The sequence below is a fragment of the Nannospalax galili genome, unplaced genomic scaffold (assembly GCF_000622305.1).
Source record: "Nannospalax galili isolate Female #2095 unplaced genomic scaffold, S.galili_v1.0 scaffold202, whole genome shotgun sequence".
Lineage (NCBI taxonomy): Eukaryota > Metazoa > Chordata > Mammalia > Rodentia > Spalacidae > Nannospalax > Nannospalax galili.
The window spans coordinates 4461599-4483237 of record NW_008349000.1 but is presented as its reverse complement, the minus strand read 5'-3'; the positions used below and the strand labels follow the sequence as shown (position 1 = coordinate 4483237).

At 41.5% G+C, this 21639-nt stretch overlaps 1 protein-coding gene across 1 annotated transcript in view; it reads right to left on the bottom strand.

Moving 5' to 3' along the window:
- Positions 1 to 397: 397 nt before the first annotated feature.
- Positions 398 to 21639, bottom strand: part of Lrig3 (leucine rich repeats and immunoglobulin like domains 3) — a 49361-nt gene continuing 28119 nt past the window's right edge. The window contains exons 4-19 of the mRNA XM_008846153.2: positions 20463 to 20594; positions 19354 to 19497; positions 18212 to 18355; positions 17757 to 17900; positions 16964 to 17107; positions 15976 to 16056; positions 15056 to 15127; positions 12802 to 12873; positions 12154 to 12317; positions 8530 to 8850; positions 7081 to 7362; positions 5236 to 5688; positions 4394 to 4552; positions 2643 to 2786; positions 2286 to 2546; positions 398 to 1055 (exon numbers count right to left, since the gene is read on the bottom strand). Coding sequence (XP_008844375.1) covers positions 811 to 1055; positions 2286 to 2546; positions 2643 to 2786; positions 4394 to 4552; positions 5236 to 5688; positions 7081 to 7362; positions 8530 to 8850; positions 12154 to 12317; positions 12802 to 12873; positions 15056 to 15127; positions 15976 to 16056; positions 16964 to 17107; positions 17757 to 17900; positions 18212 to 18355; positions 19354 to 19497; positions 20463 to 20594 — 2962 coding nt within the window. The 3' untranslated portion in view covers positions 398 to 810. The remainder of the gene's footprint in view (positions 1056 to 2285; positions 2547 to 2642; positions 2787 to 4393; positions 4553 to 5235; positions 5689 to 7080; positions 7363 to 8529; positions 8851 to 12153; positions 12318 to 12801; positions 12874 to 15055; positions 15128 to 15975; positions 16057 to 16963; positions 17108 to 17756; positions 17901 to 18211; positions 18356 to 19353; positions 19498 to 20462; positions 20595 to 21639) is intronic.

Genomic DNA, 21639 nt, shown 5'->3' with positions numbered 1-21639 from the left:
AGGGCTGTTGGACTCAACAGAAGGCATTAGCCCACTTAGGACAGAAGCATAATTAAAGAAGCCTGGGTTGAGGATTTATTTGAGCAATGGTTGTTGTGCTGTACCATACCAGACTATTACAACAAGTCTCTATTCATTTGTAAAGTTGGAAATACTAAGCCTCAGGCCATTGCAGCCCCTTCTCATGTTGAGTATTTTCACATATACCAATGTAATCAGAGTTGATATCACAGTAATCCCAGGAGGCAGGCTGAATGGTCACTTTTGCCAGCATTTTAATAAGCTCAATATAACTAATTCTGATTCATTTGGGATGTGATAATATTAATTAATTTAGTCTAAAAGGCATTGAAAACAGTAAAAAATATAGCTATTGTTGTATAAATGGGGCTTGGCATCAAAATGACACATTTTATTAAATGTAATGTGCAAAATAAAATGAAGTGACCTCTATTCAAAAAAGTACAAGACGGGAATTATTTAAAAGGCTTTAGTATTCATTTTCAATAAAAAGAAATCTGGCATTATAAAAATACATAAAATAGTCATGGCTTTATACCATTAATTTACATAAGATACTTCTTGTATAAAACAGATATAAAATACTTCTTTAAAAGGTATTTTTATATGAACATTACTCCCAGTATAAAATTTTTATAACTTTTTGTAAGTTTTGGTTCATCTGTATAAATAAGGCATGTTTTCCTTTTTGAAATTTGTAAGTCCATTTAAAAACATAGGATTGTCTCTTTTAAATAGAAGTCCACTTGAGGTAGTGTGTTAAAAAGTCTTTCTTTGGTTCCATTCAGTCTATGTGTCCAAGTCATAAGACTGAAGGTTTGGAGTCCTGGAGTTTATTAAGCTCTGTTTATAGGTACACATGAGATTTTCTTCCCGAAAATCTGTCCTTTCTTTCTCATCTTCCCCTGACTCAGAGTCCAACTCAGGAGAGGAAGGGTCTTTTGTGTGAAAGGGCCTTGGCTGACAATCTGGAGGTTGTGCAAAGCTTGAAAAGGCATCTAGGTGAGGTGTCCTTAGAGGCTTTCCAAACGTACCTGGAATAAAGAAAACGCTTGAGTACGTGGGTCCTTCTGCTAGTGTGCAAATTAATTCTTCAGAAGAACCAGAATCTTTCCATAAGCATAAATGAGCTATTATTCCCCAGGTCCCCACACTAGTGTATGTGTGTCCATGCTGTGCACAAACATTTACAAGATTCAGCAGAAAACATCTGCACACCCTCTTATTGATGTCCACTGGATGAATGTGCTCATTTTTATCACTTCTGACCATATAAAGTGCTGCACCAAGAAGTTGTTGAAGTACCAACTTCAATCCCCCACCCTCAAACTCTTGAGTTATGATCTGAGAGCCCAGGAATCTCCATGAAGGGTGATTGGATAATATGTAAATAATCGTGCCTGGATATGGCAAGCTTCTTTCAAAAGGTCCCTGTCTTTTGCCCTTTTTCCAACTGTAGCAAAATACCATACAATTAACTCAAATTCTTGCTGTAGTTCAACAAAACATACTTTCATTTTTTTCCAGGAAGGCATATACATAAGCATACTGTGACAAAAGGTAAAAATTTTTTAAAAGCTAAGTAAAGCCGGTTTGAAGTTCTATGTGACCAACAAAACCAAACACGAAAACAAAAACATGCTATGGCGAGTTGTGGTTCGCTCTCACAGATTGCTCCGCTCAGTAAGGAGAGCACCTCTGTTCCTTTCTCCCATCGTTCACATGCACTAGACCAAAACATCCACAATCTAATCTTGGTGCCAGCCAGTATCTAACTCCGAAAACTTGGGCCTACTTCGCTGACGGGAGTCCGGCATGTCTGACTATGCAGCAAAGGCTAGGCTAGGTAGGATGCTGCATTCTCCATTTCTACCGTGGGTTCAGTTAGAAGCCACCAGACATGCGAAACCACAACCACGCAGAGCATACAACTCCACCCCTTAAGGCTGCCGGAGCCCAAAACCACTTTTTCCACATGGCTGACAAGCTCAGCTCCTAAGTCATTCCCCAAATGTTGTCTCCAAGATGCCACACACGGTGTAACCCAGAAAGCTCCCGGGGCTTAGTTACAGATTAAATACATAATCAAGCACAATTCCCAGCCCTGAATGTATTTTAGAAAAATTTACAACTTAGGGGGAAACAACAGGAACACTAAGGATGAAATAATTTTCCCCCAGTGTGACATTCAGAACTCTCGCAGCTCTCCCACAACATGGAGTATGGTCTGAGAAGCAAGGTACCTCCCAGCTTGACAAACTTACCCAGGAAAGAATTATTTGAAGTAACTGCTGCTGGCTCTGGACTTGCACTAAAATCCAAGGAGGACTTGTCCAGACACAGAGTCTCGACATTTTGAGAGCACATGGAGTTAATGAACTTCCGCACATATGGTGGCCACGGGATGTTACTGAGGTTCTGCTCACAGGGCTCCTCTGAAGGATGAGCACACGGGAAGCACTCCTTCTTTATGTAGCTGGGCTCATAATGGTCCATTAAAGCTACCCTTGGGTCAGGACTGCAACCTTTTCAAGTTGGGACCCACATCAGAAGGAGATATGGTTAGCACATTTAGAAGTCTCTCTAGGAAACAGAATTGGATTCAGGCAAGAAAAATATACCTGGAAGATACGCTTCAAAAGGATCTGGGCCATACACATTGCCCTTCACGTACAGGGGGCCTGGGGATCCCACAAATGGGCAGAGGAATGGATCCGGGGCAGATTCCATGTCAGCTTCGCTGCTGTTGTCAATGTGGCAGGCACCTTTTAAACACAGATCACAGATTGGTTGTATCAGCTGTCAATTTCCCGCCAATTCTGCACTTTCCCTATGTAGAGAAGAAAGCTTGGCCAGGACGTGTTATTAAAGAAAAAGTGCACATATTCATAAGTTTTTTTCCAATTTCTCAAGGCCCATGCAGCTGGGTTTGTGGTAGTTCATTACAGATATCCTTGGGTCAGGACTGTGGCCTTTTCAAGTTGAGATCCACAAATGCAGGGCTGCCCATTAGAGACCTGATTAACCATTCAGCTGGGCATGCCAACCTTGCCACTGGCCCCGTTCACTTTCTAAGGAAAACTGATCTATGTGTACAGCCAGGCTTGGAAGTCTCTATTCCTTTCCTATAAAATGTCACAGATGGCCAGAAACAAGGATTGACATTTGACTGGTGTTCTTTTAGAGTTCTACCTCAAAGCTGAGTTCAGTCAAAAAAAAAAAAAAAATCATGCCACAGTACTTCAATTAAACAGCATGGAATGATACAGCAAGGATTGTCAATAGGGTCTTGGTTAAATCGAGTTGCCATGGTGAGCTATGCTTCTGGGAGGCAGAGGGTGGGTGCACCATGGTCTGAGACAAGCAGATTGTGACTAGGCAATGCTGGGCGCCTCTGGGAGTGGAGACATCTTTAAGCTCAGCCTGTGAGCATCTAAGCTCCCGTTCTATCCCTTTAGGGTTTCACGTGCATCTTAACCTCACCATACTTGACTGGGGTCAGGTCTCTGCTCTTTGCCAATTCATGCTCAGCTCTTCTCTTTATATATCCGTTCTCACTGCCTGGCCAATCCTTTTCTGTAATTATTTGCCTTACCAGTGACTAAAATCTGAAACTAAAGACAAGTCCTCTTCTCTCCCAGCTACAAAGCCAGGTGTAGAGAAAATTCATAACAACCATTTGCGGCAAGAACCCTAAAATGTTTGAAAATAGCTCTACCAGCTTTATACATGCAGAGTCCTTGGCATGTGCCAAGCACTGTGTATGGAGATTTCCTTTTTAATTTCAAACCATCTGTCTGAGAACTGCTACATCTACCTCTGTTCAGAGACTGGGTCTGGACTGAGCTGCTCCTACATCATGCCCCCTCCATTGTTAGCCTCAGATTGATACATAAGGCATCTATAGCAGGGGCAACACTAGCTTTCCTTAGAGGTTTTTAAACCACCTGGCCTCCGAGACTATGCAAGGAATTCTAACAGAGGACATTCAGGGCCAAAGGACATTTATAATGTAAAGGAAATAGTGTATTCCTTGGAGAAACTAAATGTGACTTGACCTGCCTGTTTTATTTTATTTTTTTTTAACCATCAAAAGCAAAGATGTTTTCAAGCATTTAAGAGAAAGACATAAAGCCAGGTGTGGTGGCACACACCTTTAATCTCAGCACTAGGGAGGCAGAGGCTGGAGGATCTCTGTGAGATGGAGGCCAGCCTGGTCTCCATAGCGAGTTTCAGGCCAGCTGTAGCTTTGTTAGAGATCTTGGGTCAAGTCTTCATTATCAGTTTATCAGTTTCTCCTGAACATTACTGTCACACCTGAGCCTTCCCCTGTGACTTCAAAACAGTAATCTATGGCATCTTAAACACTTACCAGCACCATCATGTTGTGGTAGGAAAAAGCTGCCTCCTGAAGAAGTAAGGAACTGGTGATGGCTTCCACTCTCTGAGGAGACGTACCCATCCTGTCTGTCAGCTAATGTTCCCTGAGATGACAAATAACTAGGAATATCGGCTGGTAAATTGGTCTCATCTGCAACCAAACAATAGTACTGCATCAACAGTTTGACCCACAGCTTCCAGGATGAATAGCATAGAGAACTGTTCTGGGGTACATAAACAGTAACACGGGAAGAGCTCATCTGGCCAAACCCAGAAAGGACACGAGAGCTTCGCAGCTCTGGGACATGAGTTCATTTTCTATGTTATCATTTACTGAAGGCACTCCGGCCCCAAATTCAAACTCCACTGTTCAAAATGTTAGGGCTTAAAAACATGAACGGTACCTAAGCCCTTGAAGTAGCCTCAATTTCATCAACGTCAGAATTTTCACATTTCAGTCCTCATAACTAAATTCTTACCTGTGTGTGCACGTATGAAACAGCACACTACACACAACTGCTGGAGTGAGCCAACTCAAAGGCTGCTTCTGGTTCCCCATCCCCATCCCCATCCTGGAAGAGAGCTGGACTACTTCACTCTATGATTTGGGCTTTATCTTGCAGCCATCCTCATATTCTGATTAATCTTAATGCATCGGTTTTATTTCAGGATAGGGCATTATTCTCAGCTAACCACATTCCTGCAGCTTGCAGCAAATGAGTCAACCCTCCCCGTAAGAGGGCTCAGACTGTGAGACACATTTTAGAAGAAACAACTACAGAACCACAAATATACATGACTACGGCATTCCGGGCCAAGCGTGTGTTTACACACCTGTGTTGGTAATGCTGCAATCTTCATTCCTCCGCCTCGTGTGGTATATGATGACCACCCACACAAGCGACGTGCCCACCACACAGCAAACCACGGCTATGATCACGACACCCACGGTGGCCCATCCGTCATCGTCCAAGGATGGGGCGGTCATGTGAGGGGAGTCGCAGGTAGGAGAAGGGATCACACTAAGGCGCACATTGCCTCGTTCGGTGCCAAGGGTATTGGACATTTCACACGTGTACTTCCCAGCATCGCTGACATCTGAGTCTACAATAATCAGTAGCTGGTTGCCTGCTGCAAAAAAGTGCCTCTCGGTCACCACCAAAGGGCTGTCATCTTTGGTCCAGTTGAGCTTGGGGGGTGGGCTCCCGCCAGCGATGCACTGCAGGACAGCCGTTTCTCCCTTGGTGACAGTTCGGTCTAACAGAGGTCGTAAAAACGATGGTGTCTCTGAAAGGACAAGTTTTAAATTTCCTAAATGAAATCTGGTTTCCCTGTAGCGGATAGGACTTGAATGTATTTAATTTGTACACTTCTACAGTTTACTGAATGTGTTTCCTACCAGTGATGGATAAAATGCACCCTTTTTTATCTCGGTCTCCTTCATTAGTGCCAATATTAGGAGATTGGTAGTGGGAAGATAAAACATTTAAAAATTAAAAAATGGATACAAATTATCTCAAGCACGAGAGTGTACTGATGGGTAGAAAAAGTCAAAATGTTTGTATCTTTTAAAGTTTTATTTTCATTGTTTTAAATTGTGGGTGTGTGTGTGGCAGGGTGTGTGTGTGTGTGTGGAATATGCATGTTGAGTACAGGTGCCCGTGGAGGCCAGGGGCATCGGATCCCCCTAGGACTTGAGTTACAGGTGGCCGGTGGCCGTGAGCTGCGCGTCTTGAGTGCTGGGAACTGAACTCTGGTCCTTTGGAAGCAGTGCTTGGTCCCAGCTCTTATCTGATGAGCCATCTCCCCAGCTCCATGCTTAATTTTTAAAATTAAGGTTCTGTGGCTAACAACCATCTGTAACTCCAGTTCCAGGAGATCTGATGATGACCTCTTCTGACCTCTGCAGGCAGTGCAAGCATGAGTGGACTTATATGCATGCAGGTAAACAACTCATAAACAGAAAACAAATACATAATTATTAAAAATTAAGTTTCTTATGCCAGATGCCTAGGTCTATATTAAAATCCTGAAAACCATCTTTTATTAACTGGCATTTGGGGTTATGTTAACTCTCTCAAAGATTGGATGGATGTTGGAAGTATTCCAAATCTGGCAAGTACGTGTTTAGTTAACAAGTGAGGACTCAGACTTCACAGTGACATGCCGGACTAACCAGAGAGAACAGGCTTTCCTCATCTGTTCATACACACATTTTCTTACATATTCTTTTAAAAAATTATTTATTTTTACTATGTGAATGTTCTCTCTACATGTATGCCAGTGTATCTGTGTCATGTGGCCAGAAGAGGAAGTTGGATCCCCTGGAACTGGAGTTACAGGCAGTTATTAGCCACAGTGTAGGTGCTAGGGTCCCAACAAGCTGTGCCACCTCTCCAGCCTTTCTTAACATATTCTTTTCAATGTTAAGACTATCAGAACTAGAGAATTACTCCTATACGAAGGGACAGCATCAGAGCTTGTACTTGGTTGGAGTCTTGGGGGCCGATTCAATATGCAACCCTGATTTTAGAGCTGCCAGGAAGCCATTTGTTCATTTTAGAAAAGGGCGGTGCTTTGCGGATCTTCATTTCTCTCCCTAACAGCTTCTAGCACAGAGGGTCTCTAGGTGAGCCAGGGCCTACACGAGGGGCTCAGAATCTTAAGAAACTGTCTCACCTAGCACAGTCAGCGTCGCATTGGCAGAAACACTCCCTGCGCTGTTCTGGGCTGTGCAGCTGTACACACCGATGTCCTCTATCTTCACGTCCACGATGAAGAAGACATCGTCCTCGGGCATCACATGCATGCGTCTCTCCCGGGCAGCAGGGAAGTCTGTGCCCCCATCCTTTTGCCAGGCTATCTGTGGGGCTGGGTGGCCCACAGCAGCGCACTCCAGGCGGGCCATGGCCCCAGCACGGATGGTGAGGTCCATGGGGGTCTTGGTGAACGAGGGAAGCACTGAAATCACAGAATGCAGGATGATTACACAGTGTTTCAAAGGCCCACCTGCACCTCCCCTAAGTCCATAAGCATCCCAGCAAAGGGCAGGCAGGCTTATATCTAATGTTGAGACAAGGAAACTAAATGAGGTAGAAAGATGAAGCAGCTTGCTCAGGCTTACACAGGTGCAGGTGTGACAGAGTCAGGATGACACAGGTCACAGGATCCTCAGCTTGAAGATGATCTTGCTATTTTCTGGCCACTTTTTAGTTTCCTCAATAACTAAGTGTGAGATCCTGGGCAAATCAGTAAATCTCTAGCCATTCTTTTTCCAGTCTTTCCCGCAGTCTCTAACATTCTGTGACTTTAGCTGTGCTCACAGTAAATATTCTATCCTGCACTCTAAACTGTTCTATGTGCCAGGCCTCAGCAATCCCTTGCTGAATAAATTTGTTAATGGATCATATTCAAAAATCTTCTACCAGGCAGACAGTAAAGTTAAAATGATAAAGATAAGCACTCATAATACAATTTCAGAATTGTAAAATTGTATCCCTGCCACACAAATGCTGATCTGATCCTATTGTTTATTAACAATGGCTACTGTAACTGCATTGAGTGAGCACTACCCAAACTCCAAGGCACTCTGCCAAGTCTTTTACATATGTTATTTTATTTAAGGATTATAACATTTCTGTGTGGTGGCACCATGCTCTCTAATTGGAAGGCAGAGGAAAGAAGTTGTCACTTGCTGAGAGTTACACAGATATAAATCAGGAGTGGCAGGATTCATACCCAGAACTCAATTAAAGGCAGTGTGCTTTAACAGTATACTTTAGGGTATCTCATATTACAGTAGCAGTTTGTCAGTTCCCATAGAGCACAGAAGATATCTGGTTTATCTTGACTCTGGTTCATCCCATCATATTACCATACCAGGTGAGGTGAATCTCACACAATAATTACTGCCTTAGATACCAATAATCACAAATGGTGATTATGTGTAGTGACAGGTGGGTGAGGAAGTGAGCTAGATGGGAAACTATGCAAAGAAAAGAAGGGGTTTGGAGAGAGAGAGAAAAAGAGACAGGCAGGGAGACAGAGACAGAGACAGGGAGAGACAGATGGACCATCAGTGCTGTTTCTAAAGGCTCTTTAAATGCAGGAGGAAAGTGGATCACATACTGTTGACTGTGAGCTTGGCTTTGATGGAGTAGGATGAACCAAAATGGTTGGAGATGACGCACTGGTATTTCCCTTCGCTGGAAAATTCCACATTGCGCAGCCACAGGATGGTGGTGTATTCCATCACTTCGCCTCCCTGGGCTCGGAGGTGTGCATAGTTCTCCATTTCAGCATCCTGCAGAAGTTCATTGTCTTTTTTCCAAGCAAAAGTCATTGGGGAATCACTGCTGCTGGCAGCTGAGCAGATAAAACTCAAGTTGGAGCCTTTTATTGCTGATTGTGTTTCTGGCTGAACCGTGATCTGGGGTTTGGGAAAATCATCTGTTCAAAATGGAGAGAAGGAAACAGAATGATGTGAAAACCTGAGTCCAATGCTGCTCAAATGCCAACTCCAAGAAACACAAGCTGACGGCAGCTCAGGGCTGACCCTTTGCCTGAGTTTTACAGGCACGGTGGCCTTCCCAGGGCTGAATGGCACCCTGGGAAAATGTTTGTATGAAACGCACTCAAGTTAGACAGAGGCAGCGGCTTGTTTATCCATCCTATTACCTGAGAGTAGACTGCTACCTTGAAATGATCAGGAAAGTTTATGCCACATGTCCGGTGTTTTGTATCAGCATAGGAGGAGAACAGTTAAGAAGTCACAAGGGGAATCGGACAATATTCAAAACAGGGATGCAGTGCACAGCACTGGCTGACAGCAATTAAGTGATTATTTCAAGGGACAGTGGAGAGAATCTGCCAATGTTCCCAGTCAAGGAAACGATAAATGTTTGAGGTGATGGGTCTGTGAGGTAGCCCCATCTGATCATGGCATGTCTTCACGTACAGAAGGTAACACTGCACGCTGTACACATGTAAAATTACCATGTGTCAATCAAACATAAAAAAGCAGCTAAGAAACTTCCAGGCTCCTGGGCCAATTTGAATATTATTCTTAGGAACTGCAATTTTTGGCCTAAGTTTTCCACCAAAAAGAAAGCATAAAACTCTTTAAATACCAAGGGCAAATAATCACAATATCATCAAAGCCAGCAATGAGAGGTCTGGAGAGATGGCTCAGTGGTTAAGAGGACTTGCAGCCCTTACAGAGGACCTGGGGTCAGTTCTTAGCACACAGACCAGACAGTTCACAAAGGCCTGTAACTCTAGTTCCTGGGGTTCTGACACTTTCTTCCAGCCTCCTAAGATCATCTGCATGTGTGTGCTGTTCAAACAGACAAGCACACATGCACATATACAATAATAATAATAGCAACAAAAATGAAAAGAGAAATTAATATCTCCCAGATCAGAACCAATATTTAGAGCTGACGACCCACACCCCACTGCGAAAAAAAAAAATCACAAAATGGAAAAGCATGTGCAAGCCAGTAAGACGCTGGTTAGGCCAGAGTGGAACAGCCCATCAATCACTCTGCTGTGCTACCCTGTCAGAGCTACATTATAATTAGAGCTCAGCAACTCTTTCATTCTAAGCCGTTATTTTTAGTTCCCTGTTACTTTTTGGAAGAGTTACCTTTTTTGAACTTCAGTTTCTCAGAGATGGTCTAAATAAACCCTGAAGGAAACTATCAGATCCCCCAACATAAGCCAATGGATAATGGCTCATGTGTCAAATGAACCTTTCAGGTATATGAACAGGAGGCACTGGGCTGCTCTCACTGCTCTAGACCTTCCAGCTTTCAACTCATGCCTTATCGACTGTCAAAACAGACAGCTTCTTCTGTGATTATTTGAAAGCGTGACCACATAAATCAGTGTTCTGATTCACAGTGAAGAAGAAGGAAAAAACCATGGATGATATATATGGATTTGTCTCATGGCACTAGGGAGTTCATATACTGGGACTAAAAGAGTGTGAAACAAAGACCATGGGAAAGGAGCAGCTCAGGCCCTTACAGATGAATGCCAAAAGCTTATTTGGATCCAAAAACTACATCAGAGGTTTTATTTCCAGAAACTGCTGGCACTGTTAAATGCTACAACCTAAAAAAAAAAAAAAGATTGTAGGCAAAACATGTTGAGTAAATTTTTAAATCCCAGCCTAAATAGGTCTGCACTATCTTCTCACACACAAGCATAAGCAAATTTTGATTTCATGTTTTCTACACACATTTACTTTTATGCAGGTTTTCCTGACAGTTAACAGTAAACACAAGTCTAGTGTATAAGAAAGAAAACTCAGTAAGAGATGGAAACTTTAATGTTTAAATAAGGTCTGCTTCTAACTAGCTAAGAGAATTCTGGGTAAGCAGGTTTCAAATGGTGAGATTCTTGGGAGTGAAAACAATGAATCTTTAAAGTATTTATAATAAGTTCAAACTTGACACTACTTATGTTTTACGCACCAAGTTAATTTCTCAATAGCCCATAAATCCTTAGCTACTTTATACTCTTTCCTATAAGCCTATCAACAAACCTCAGTTAAGAGCAAAAACCAAGTTGCACAAGATCTGCACAAGAATGGGCAATCAACATTCCATCATGGATAGGGCAGGGGCTCCTGAGGCCCCACCCCTCCCTAAGGAGCTAGAGGCAGTTAATGGTGGCTAAGGAGGGAGAGTCATGATCCTCAGTCATGTAGCCACAATGCATTGCCCTCACTCAGGCCACCCCCACCCACACTCAGGCAGGTAACCCTGATTAAATGAAGTGAACCACAAAGAAATGACAAACAAAAAGCCATTGAGCAGGAGTCAGATGGGAAGAAGAAAGAGTTTCAGTGGGAGGAGAAGAAGGATGAGAAAGACAAATGGGGAAACTATGATGAAAATTTTTAATATATACATATGTATATGTGTATAAATTTGTGAAAGAATACAAAAGAATACTGATTTAAAAAAAAAAAAAAAGAGCAAGAAGCAGTTAAGAAACTTCCAGGTCCACCTCATCGGTGACTGAGACCTATGATTCTACTTACTTAGGAAACTGAGGCAGGAGGATCATAAATTTAGGGCATGGCTGGGCTACAGAGTGAGTTCAAGGCTACCTGAGAAATTTAGTGAAATTCTGTCTCAAAATTTAAAAAGGAAATTAAAAAAATGTGTGTGAGTATGTGTGCGGGGGGCGATACAGTTTAGTGGCAGAGCTCTTGCCTAGCACATGCAAGGCCCTACGTTTGATCTCCAGTAATATGCACACAAAGAAACCCCCAAGCTCAAGGTCTATCTTTGAATGCTGCTAACTAGGAACTACAATTTTCTCCATATTCTCTAAAAATAATTAGCAGGAAACATCAACTGTAATATCACCAAGGCAGCTATTAATAGTCCATTTACAGAGCCAGTATCAAACATCAGTAAGAGCTTCCACAGCCTGCGTGCAGACTAAGATTTTGGGCATCGAAGTGAAGGGCAAGGTCTACCCTTCAGTCCCCTCAAGATCCCATTTCACCCTTTCCACCAAGCTGTCCTGATGCCAAAACAAATGCGAAGACATTTTAGTAAACTCTACCATCTGTAAAATTAGAATAATCAGCAAACTATAGATCTGTTTTCGTCTACCTCAGCAGAAATATAAAGCTTTATTAAGAGAACATAAATTTATTCAAAACCATTATTTGGACAAATGAGTGGAAAAAAGGAAGAATGAATAAAAATCAAGGACAGTACTTTTACTCACCACACACAAAGCCATCTGGGCTGACAGCAAAAATGCTTCTTCCTTTAAGCAGCTGAGGATGGGCACAACTGGCATTTACGTAGCTCTGAAAGTTGTTCTCTGCCACCCACTGTGGGAGCCATTTTAGTTGGCAGTCACACAAAAGGCTTGATGTGTTTAAATGCCTGAGGAGAAGAATTATATTCAATTTGTTTTCTATGAAATGCAGACTTCTACAAGTAAACCAAACTTAAGTAAATATTAACCAAGTGAGGAATTTGGAAATCAAATACATATATCCCATGCTATGAATATTCTGTAGTCTATCTTAAAATGCATGAACTGAACTGATAATCACTTTTTGCCTTTGTTGTTCTTATTGTCCTGCTGAGGCAGAAGGGCTGATCTATCAAAATTCCTAACTAATGAAAAATGGCTACTATGTTTAGACACCATACTGTATGTGGCCCCACAAAATTAAGTTGCAAATTCAAAACAGAGACAAAGAAACCCCTCACTGCAACCAAAGGAACCAGCTTGCCTTTTTTCCATGGTATAAAAATTAAGTGATGTTAAGAATCTAATGGGGACACATTTTGTAGGCACCTCATATGGCAGTTTCCCTTCTAGGCTGCATTTGAAACTCTGGGAAAGAAAAGTAAAGCTTACAGTTGTTGAAGTTTCTTCATTTGGGAGAATGCATTGCCTTGGAGAGACATGATTGCGTTGTCACTCAGGTCACTGAAAAACAGCAATTCAAACACATCAGACCAAACCCATTGCCATGGTGTATCTTCCAAGATTGGGCAATACTCCCTTATTATTATTCAAATTCACTATTGATTACCTTAAGCACATAACTTGATTTTTCATTAATTATGTACTTTAGGAAATGAAGCACACTTTCTAAGACATGTTTTGTGTGAAATGATTCACATATGCATTAACGCAGTCATTTCTAAAACACCCCACAGGAAGGTGGCGTTACCATGTAGCTTGGCATGAAGAGGAAGATGAAAGATGAACCAATTATTTTCCACTCCAACCTAATTCTGTCTCTCTCTCTCTCTCTCTCTCTCTCTCTCTCTCTCTCACACACACACACACACACACACACCCCTCACTAATACAAAGGCAGAAAGATATTCAGACAAGATGTACTTGCTAAAACAAACATTCCAGACAGGACATTTGTAAAATGAAAGAATATTCTGGGCTGATTTTATTTTTCACCAGTAAATCAAAGCAATTTGAATTAAACTACCAGCCAGGATGGCTACTTTTTTTTCCCAGAGTTCACAGCATACAGAGGGGGATTTTGAGTGAGACAAGTGACAACAGAAAACAAAGACTGAAGGTGCCAGACTTGGATGGGACGCAGTCTGGGAGAGTCAGGGAAGGTTAAAGAAAACTGAAGCAGAGGTTAATACTCTGCTGATCCACTAATTCCACTTTCCCAGAAACGGAATGGGCCAGCTGACAAACCCTTTGGCTAGTTTGCCTTTGAAAATAATCTGTTCCAATAAGTACAGCAATCCTGGCCCGACCTTGCAAAACACAGTTTTGCAGACTCATTCTCTTACAATTTCCACTGCGGCATTGTTGGGGGGTTGGCAAGCCAGAGTTCTCTTAGAACAACTGGTACAGTCTGAAGATGCCACAAGGCAGTTTACAGATAACACATCCATATCTCTTCACTTTCAATACACAGTCCCAGTGAGAGTATAAACCAAATCTATATCTTAAATTATACTTTGTCCACCCAAGTTAACAGACAGGAAAACTTCTCACTACCAGCTCTCCTCAACAGAGCAAGCACTTTATATTACACAAAATTTGCCCAAGTATGAAATGTATACCCACAGTTGGCTAGGTCAGCTGTTACAATACTTTCAGGTAGCTGAAAACTCTCCCCCCCTAAATCTCATTTCAGAAATGTATGCCAAAGATTCCCAAGAAGGAGCACAGACAGGGTAGGCAAGCACTAAAGGGACATACAGTCCTTATGAAGGCAGAGGCGGTCTTCACACACAACTTACATTCCTGCCAGTCCCCAACTGATGCGTCAGGAACAAAGGATGGTAACAGTAACGGCAGGTTGTACATGTGACATCAAACAACATCAACTACAGTCTCAGGACAGTGTTAGCCACCCTCCATCTCTATCACCATCTCTTAAGGACTGTGGGAAACTGTCCTTTTGATCTTTAAAATCCAAGACACCTTAACTGTTGAAAGGAATCAATGACTCTTCAGGCTCTCTACTTAAAAAAATGGTAATGTCGGGGCTGGAGATATGGTTCAGCAGTTAAGAGCACTGGCTGCTCTTTCAGAGGACCTGGATTTGATTCCCAGCACCCACATAGCCGCTAACAAATGTCAGTAACTCCAGTTCTAGGGGTTCCAACACCCTCTTCTGAACTCCTTGGGCATTGCAAGACATTGGGAGCACTTACACACATGCAGGCGATACACTCATACACATAAAATAAAAACAATAAATAAAGTATTTCTTAAAAACGGTAATGGCCATTGAATAGTATTCTTATAAGAATTGAATGAACACACACACACACACACACACACAAACATATCCTGGCACAATGACCAATGTGGAGTAAATATACAGTATGTGGCAGATTGTTTTAAACTCAACATATTACCTCCTAGAAAAAGAAATGAAACTGAATAATGGAGTAGAGTAGTGTTCTTAAATCCAGACGGAAACGTTGGTAAACTTCTCCAGGTAGGTGGGTAAATAAATAGGTAGCTAGACTGACAGATGTATAAATAGATGTACAGATGTGTTTTATGGCACTGGAAGAATATCAACAAAATTATATTCTAATTTGCTTCATTTTTCATGAATGTACAGATAACCATCTTAGACCTCCCTTAGGGGAACTAAGTTCCAGTTACTCACAGATGTTCCAGTGCATCCAAGCCAGCGAAGGCCTTTTTGGTAATAGATCGAATCCGGTTTCCCTGAAGTATTCTAGAGTGAAAAAAATCACAGCGGCAGTTAATTTTAAAAAGCCATTTTAGGAGTGGAACTCATAAAAAGAACTCTTCTCATTTGTGAACAATTCTATTTTTTCAATTAAACAATGTAACTCGAAAAGCTGCAGTCTTGCTATTTCAGTAACAGCTTAACACGAGAGGCAAAGCATTGCACAGAAAACTCAGCCAATATAGGGACTAGGTCCCTCTGCAGTCACACTGGAACACTGCTCTTCAGCCCTTTTAGTGAAGGTTTTGTCCTTCACCTCCTTCTCTGTGGATCCCTTCATCACCAACTGAAAACACAACGTGGCTATCTGCAAGACCATTTGACAGCTACACAGAAGGTGTCTCATCCTGTACTTCTGTTGTAGCACTACTAATGGACAATGGACCCCTTTGTTTGGGAACTCCTATGATCAAAGAGCAATGTTGGTAGCTTTGGCAGCTTCTAATGCTGGAATACGTACGCACACGTTCTTCCACACTGTGATGATTCCTAATGTATAACACTCAAAGCAATTTTTAAGTTCTTATCTAGATAGGTAAAACAGTTATACAAACTGAAGAGTTGCATTTTCTTCCCTTTATCCAAGGAAGAAAAGCTAATTAACACACATAGACACACACACAGACACACAGACACAGACACACACAGACACACACACACACACACACACACATACGTACAACAGCCCTCACTTGGGGGAATGAGCAGGGGAAATAACCAGATGACACACCTACTTCTAATTTCTTAATGATGACAGCTTATGGATCTGACTTCAATTAAGACAAAAATTTTAAGTCAAAGAAGAGTGAAATTATGAGGTGAATTATACTCACAGCCGTCTCAGCTTGTCAAGGCCAGAGAAAGCGCCATTCATGTCTTCGATGGTCCATGAAATTTCATTGTTCTTCAGATCCCTAATTAAAAATAAACATTCTCTTTAGAGACAAGCTTCAGAAATTGGATCACCACCCAGGTGTCCTGCCATTGGTGACAAAATCCTCCTAATCCCCATCATCTCCACCCATTTCAAAATAATAAACTCAGCTCTCCAATGTGCCTCTCACACCCTGAGCTCTGCCCTCATAAAATTTTAAAATTTGGTCCCAAATCAACACAGTCATCCTGGCCCTGTTAAATCTTCTATCAAGATGACTAAACTCTGAAGACTTGAACAACTTCTTGAAAACTGTATTAAGCTTTCAAACCAAGGTTCCCACCACACAAGCAGAAGTGTGCCGAAGCAGAGGACGCATCTTTCCACTCTGTCACACTTCCGAAAGGGACAGAACACTGTTTCTGACGGCAGTGCAAAAAAACCCAGGCTGTTGTACAACATTAAATTAACACTAGAGCGATTCTGCAAAAGGTTGATTCAGTCAACTCTTTTCTCTCTATTAGGATAGAAATCAGGTGATGGAAAACCAGCATGAGAAAAAGGCATCTGCCCTCACAGCCCTTCCTACAGTCTTATAGCCTTGTTGGCTCTGGGTTATTTTTAATCTGTATTTTAGGAAAAAAAAACAAAACAATTAGTGGATGTAAAACTGTTTCTCCCTTTAGCAGCTCTGAATTTCCTAGAGATCCCGAGAAGGGAAAACTGCAATCACCCAGAGAGTCTCATCAGTGGCCTGTCTAATCCCTTTAAGAAACACACATGTATGAAATGAATCTATTTTAATCAAACTGTTCTGGGAAAGATTAAGACCCTACTTTTGAGGCTGTACACATTTCCTTGACAACAACGGAAATCTGCTGGGAGAAAAGTGGGCACATTTGGGAACCAATTAGGTTCATGTACCAAGAGCAAAATGTGTAACTTACAAAGTCTTTAAACTGGAAAGGCCCCGGAAGGCACAATCAGCAATGTAGCTGACTTTGTTGTTCCCAATGTGCAAGGTATTTAGTAAGCTTAGGCCAAGGAAGCTGGAGTCATCTAATCTCGACAAGTGGTTGAAAGTTAGATCTCTGTAAGGAAAAGACATATTAAAAAATAGCTTTTATCATTCTATTCAACACAATGTTTTCCAAAAGATAGGTAAAAATGTAACTACAATCACTCTTTTTTTTTTTTACATTTTATTTATTATTTTTATGTATACGCATGTTGCCTGCATGTAGGTAAGTGCACCCGTGTTGTGCAATGCCTGTGTCATGCGATGCCTGCGGAGGACAGAAGAGGCTGTCAGATCCCCTGGAACTGGAGTTACGGACAGTTGTTAGCTGCCAGGTGGGTGCTGGGATTTGAACCCAGGTCTTCTGCAAGAACAGCCAGTGTTCTTAACCACTGAGCCATCTCTCCAGCCCCACAATCGTTCTATGTTTCTATTTTACCATTCTGTTTTAATACTGTCCAGGTAAACACTATTTTAATCTCAGTAATTAAAAAACAAAACAAAACATGAAACCATGACTACTTTTGCCCATGTGCCACAGACCTGAAAAGAGTAGAGTTGGCCTCAGTATATCACAACAGAAATACAATGACAACGTCGCATGTGAAAATAGCTGTCACCTTGGAAACTCTGTTATGAACATTTCACAGATCAGTGGTAAGGAACTCAGGCTCTGGCACGATCCCTGCTCTTGAACCTGAGGAGAACAAAAGGCAACTTACAGCTCACTGAGCTTCTGGCAGAACTCCCAGGCATCAGGACTGATCCTGTTGATGGCATTCTGGCTGAGATGAAGCTCCTGCAGCATCAGCAGCCCGTACAGCCAGCCCTTGGTAATCTCGGTCAGGTTGTTATGGTCCAGTTGCCTGTATTCACAGTAAGAACCAAAGGGAGGACCCAGAGTTCATTAGCCTCTTCGAAGAGGACATATAACTACAACCTATTACATATCCCTATTATTCCTAAGGTAATTAGCTTTGGGTACATAAAGCCAGCAGCAAGAGATTTATATACTTATAAATTCTCTGATTGTCTGAAACAAAACTGGGTAATAAATGATAACTTCAGTTATGCATTTTGAGGTTTTAACACAGGCTTTCCCATCAGAGCTACTGAGTGTTTACTAAATGCTTCAGGTTCATTTATCTGAGCGGGCACCACAATAACCCACACTTACAAGATTTCCATGTTGCTTAGCCCCCAGAAAGCTCCATCCATAAGCTTTGTTACGCCATTTCTTTGCATTTTCAGAGACTTGAGAGCACCAAGGCCTTGGAATGTCAGTCCATCTACATTTTTAATCTTGTTTCGGTTCAGTTCACTGCATTGGATATTACAATTTAAGTTAGTTCACAGGACAATTAAGTTCTGGAGGTAGTGATAAAACATATCATATGCCACAATATCTTTAACCCAGTCAGTGCTAAACTATACAGAATGCTTCCAATTTCTAAACCTTTCTGTTAAAAAAAAAATTCAATTTTTTACAGGGAGTGAATGTCTAAAATATGTGATATACATTTGGAATAATAAAGAAACTACATTACATTTTAATTTTTAAACTGCTGTCCACTCAGTGTAATAGTAAACAAATTGATATTCATTTTTAGATGATGCAGAATGAGAGTGTTGAACATTCCAGTAAATCAGGAGATCCACTCTGGAGCAGCAACGGCATCCTGCCCCACATACTTGCAAAGACGGTTACCATCTCTCCCAATTCTTTTTCCATCCGATGGTTTCCTGTAGGCAACAGTTCTCCACTTTGGCTGAACACTGGATTCATGTGAGGAGCTTTTAAAGTTCCTGAAGCCTGGATCCTAACCCCAAGGGGTTTTAATGCACTCAGTCTAGGGTGTGGCCTGGTACTGGGTTTTTTTTAAAAGCTCCCCAACTATCTGTAATGTGCAGCCAAGGCTGAAAAACACCACTGCAGAAGCCTGCTCACAGATCATTCTACCATTATTAACAAGACAGTTCTTCACAGCCACTTAAGCTATCAGAGCCTCATGGAGTTGTCGGTATTATTCTCATAAACTACAGCTCCAGGGCCACAAAAGCACCTTTGTACGGGGGCTGCTCAGTGTCATACCGCTTGTTCTTTCAGGAACCCTCTAACATGTCCTGTCAGACAGCAGCTAGCTGAGGTGACTGGAAGTCTCCTTCCAATTCACAGTTTCTACAACTGCAGCTATGAAAAGGAAGGCAGTAGTCACATGCTTCTGTCTAAGCTCTTTCTGCTACACTGTGGGCATCAGAACAGACACCAAGGTTTGGAGGAGGTGAGGACACAGTATCTAAAAGGCCACTTTGACTTACAGGTGTTGCAGCTGAGGCAGTTTAAACATCTTGGGGGGGATGACTGAGATTCGGTTCCTGTTCAACTTCAGCACCACAAGTGTGTTTGCCAAATTGTCAAAATACCCTGGTTCCATGGATGTAACTCGGTTGCTGTTGATATACCTGTTAAAAGTTTGAAGATGAACAGCTCATTCACGTTTCTTTGGGAAGTTGAGATGCGTGTCATCTCTACTACAGACTCTCCAGAGAATCTGACCATCAATGAACACTTAAAATAATTACTGTTTAGGTATCCATGGACAAATGTTGATTAGGTTCATACATATGAGACTGGGTACAGTTTAACAGTAGGGCACTTACTTGGCATGGGTGAAGCCCTGAGTTCCAGTCCCAGTACCAGAAAAATAATAAATAAAAATAAAAAGAATCACACATTATGGTTTGGATGTGAAATGCCCTACATAAGGCTTACATACTTGTTTTCTAATAGGTAGTACTCTTTTGGAAAGTCGCAGACTCTTTGGAAGGTGGGGGTCTAGCTAGAGGAAGTGAGTCACAGGGGGAGGTCCCTTAAGCTTTTATGCTCTGGCCCTACTTCCTGTCCACAATATGACCAGCCAACTCTCATTCCTTACACCACGCCTTCCCTGTCATGATGGATTGTCCCCTCAACATACAACTCAAAAAAAGTCCTTCTTCCCTTAAATTTCTTCTGGTAGGTAGGTATTCAGTGACAGCATCAAGGGAAGTAACTGTGCACATGCATTGCCAGGAAAGACAGATGGAGATATTTGAAGGTTACAAAAATTTATTATGAATATATATTCGCTTTGTGAAAAATTCATTATTAATAAACAGCAATGCTCTAGTTTAGATCATTTTAAAAAAAGAAGCGGTTTGTACCTCATATGGTTTCTTTTGGAGAAAGAGTATCTGATTGTGACCCAAAACTGTAAGACCAGAAAACACAGCATAGCTACTTAGGCTAATAATGAATTTTAAGTCAATAAGAAAGTTATATTTTGATCCAACAGCAATAAAATAGAATTTTCTCTACTTTAAAGTTTTTTTTTCCATTATAATAATAGTTTCATTGCAGGTGAAAGCCTTTGGCAATTTATACTTACAGATACTTGAGTTGTAAGGGTGGAAACGCAGTTTTAAGTTCTGAAATATTGTTGCTACTCAGGTCCAATGTTTCAAGGGACTGAAACCGCTTCAGGTGTTCAGGGAATATCTCAGTGATCCTGTTTCCAGCCCTACAATTAAGAGACACCCACATAGCGGGTTTAATAGTACAGCAAACTAAAAGGAGAAAAATGGTTCTTATTTATATCTTGTTCTTCAGAAATATGAAAAACAAATTGATCTAAACAGTACTGTTAGAAGTCAAACATCAGCTTCACAGCTACTGTAGTCACTGAGTTAGAAAAGATGAAAAACATTCGTATATCAGCTTGAGGTACTACTGAATATATCTGTCTAGCTGGTATACATTTAATGACAATGAGTTTGTTTTTTCTTCTAGGTTGATTTTTTCTGACTACTTCCTTGTTTTGTTAAATGGCAAATGAAGTGCTTAGCACCAAGTGGTTATATCAGGCCCTATAGATCTAATTCCTTCTTCTTTTAAAAAAATTATTGTACTTACTATTATAAATGCATGGGGGGATGTCCACATACCATGGCACATGTTTGGAGGTCAGAAGATAACTTTGCCCAATTAGTTTTCTACTTGAACTTTATGAGTTCACATGGGTTCTGTGGTTTGAACTCAGGTCTCCAGGTTTAGACAGCAAGCACCTTTGCTTACAATGCCATCTTACCAGCCCCACTCTTTGATTCATAATTTAATTCTTCTCTTAGCAAGCACCCTCACTCCACAGGTGCCCATGTCATCTCAGTACTCATCAGTCTGGAGCTGTGTAGAGCCTGGCTGAACAGATCACTTTCTCTTTCAGCAAAGTTTAGAGAATTGACAGAGGTTTCAATCCCAGTGGAAGTATCACAGGGCTTTCCATGTTACAAAGGTACCCCAGAAGAGCACACCAGTCTAAATAATCCCAGACCCAGATTAAAACATGCTAGACATCAAGAATCTCAACAATAGACCAGAACAGACCACAATGGCAGCCACTAGCATTTGAAATGTAAAGAAATGTTCATGGACCAGCATTCATGATCACACACACATACAACCTGCAATGCACATATGTATACATATAGTCACTAGTAAATATTACCAGGTATGGAAGCATACACTTATAATCCTAGTACTCTAGAGGCTAAAGTTTAAGTATTGCC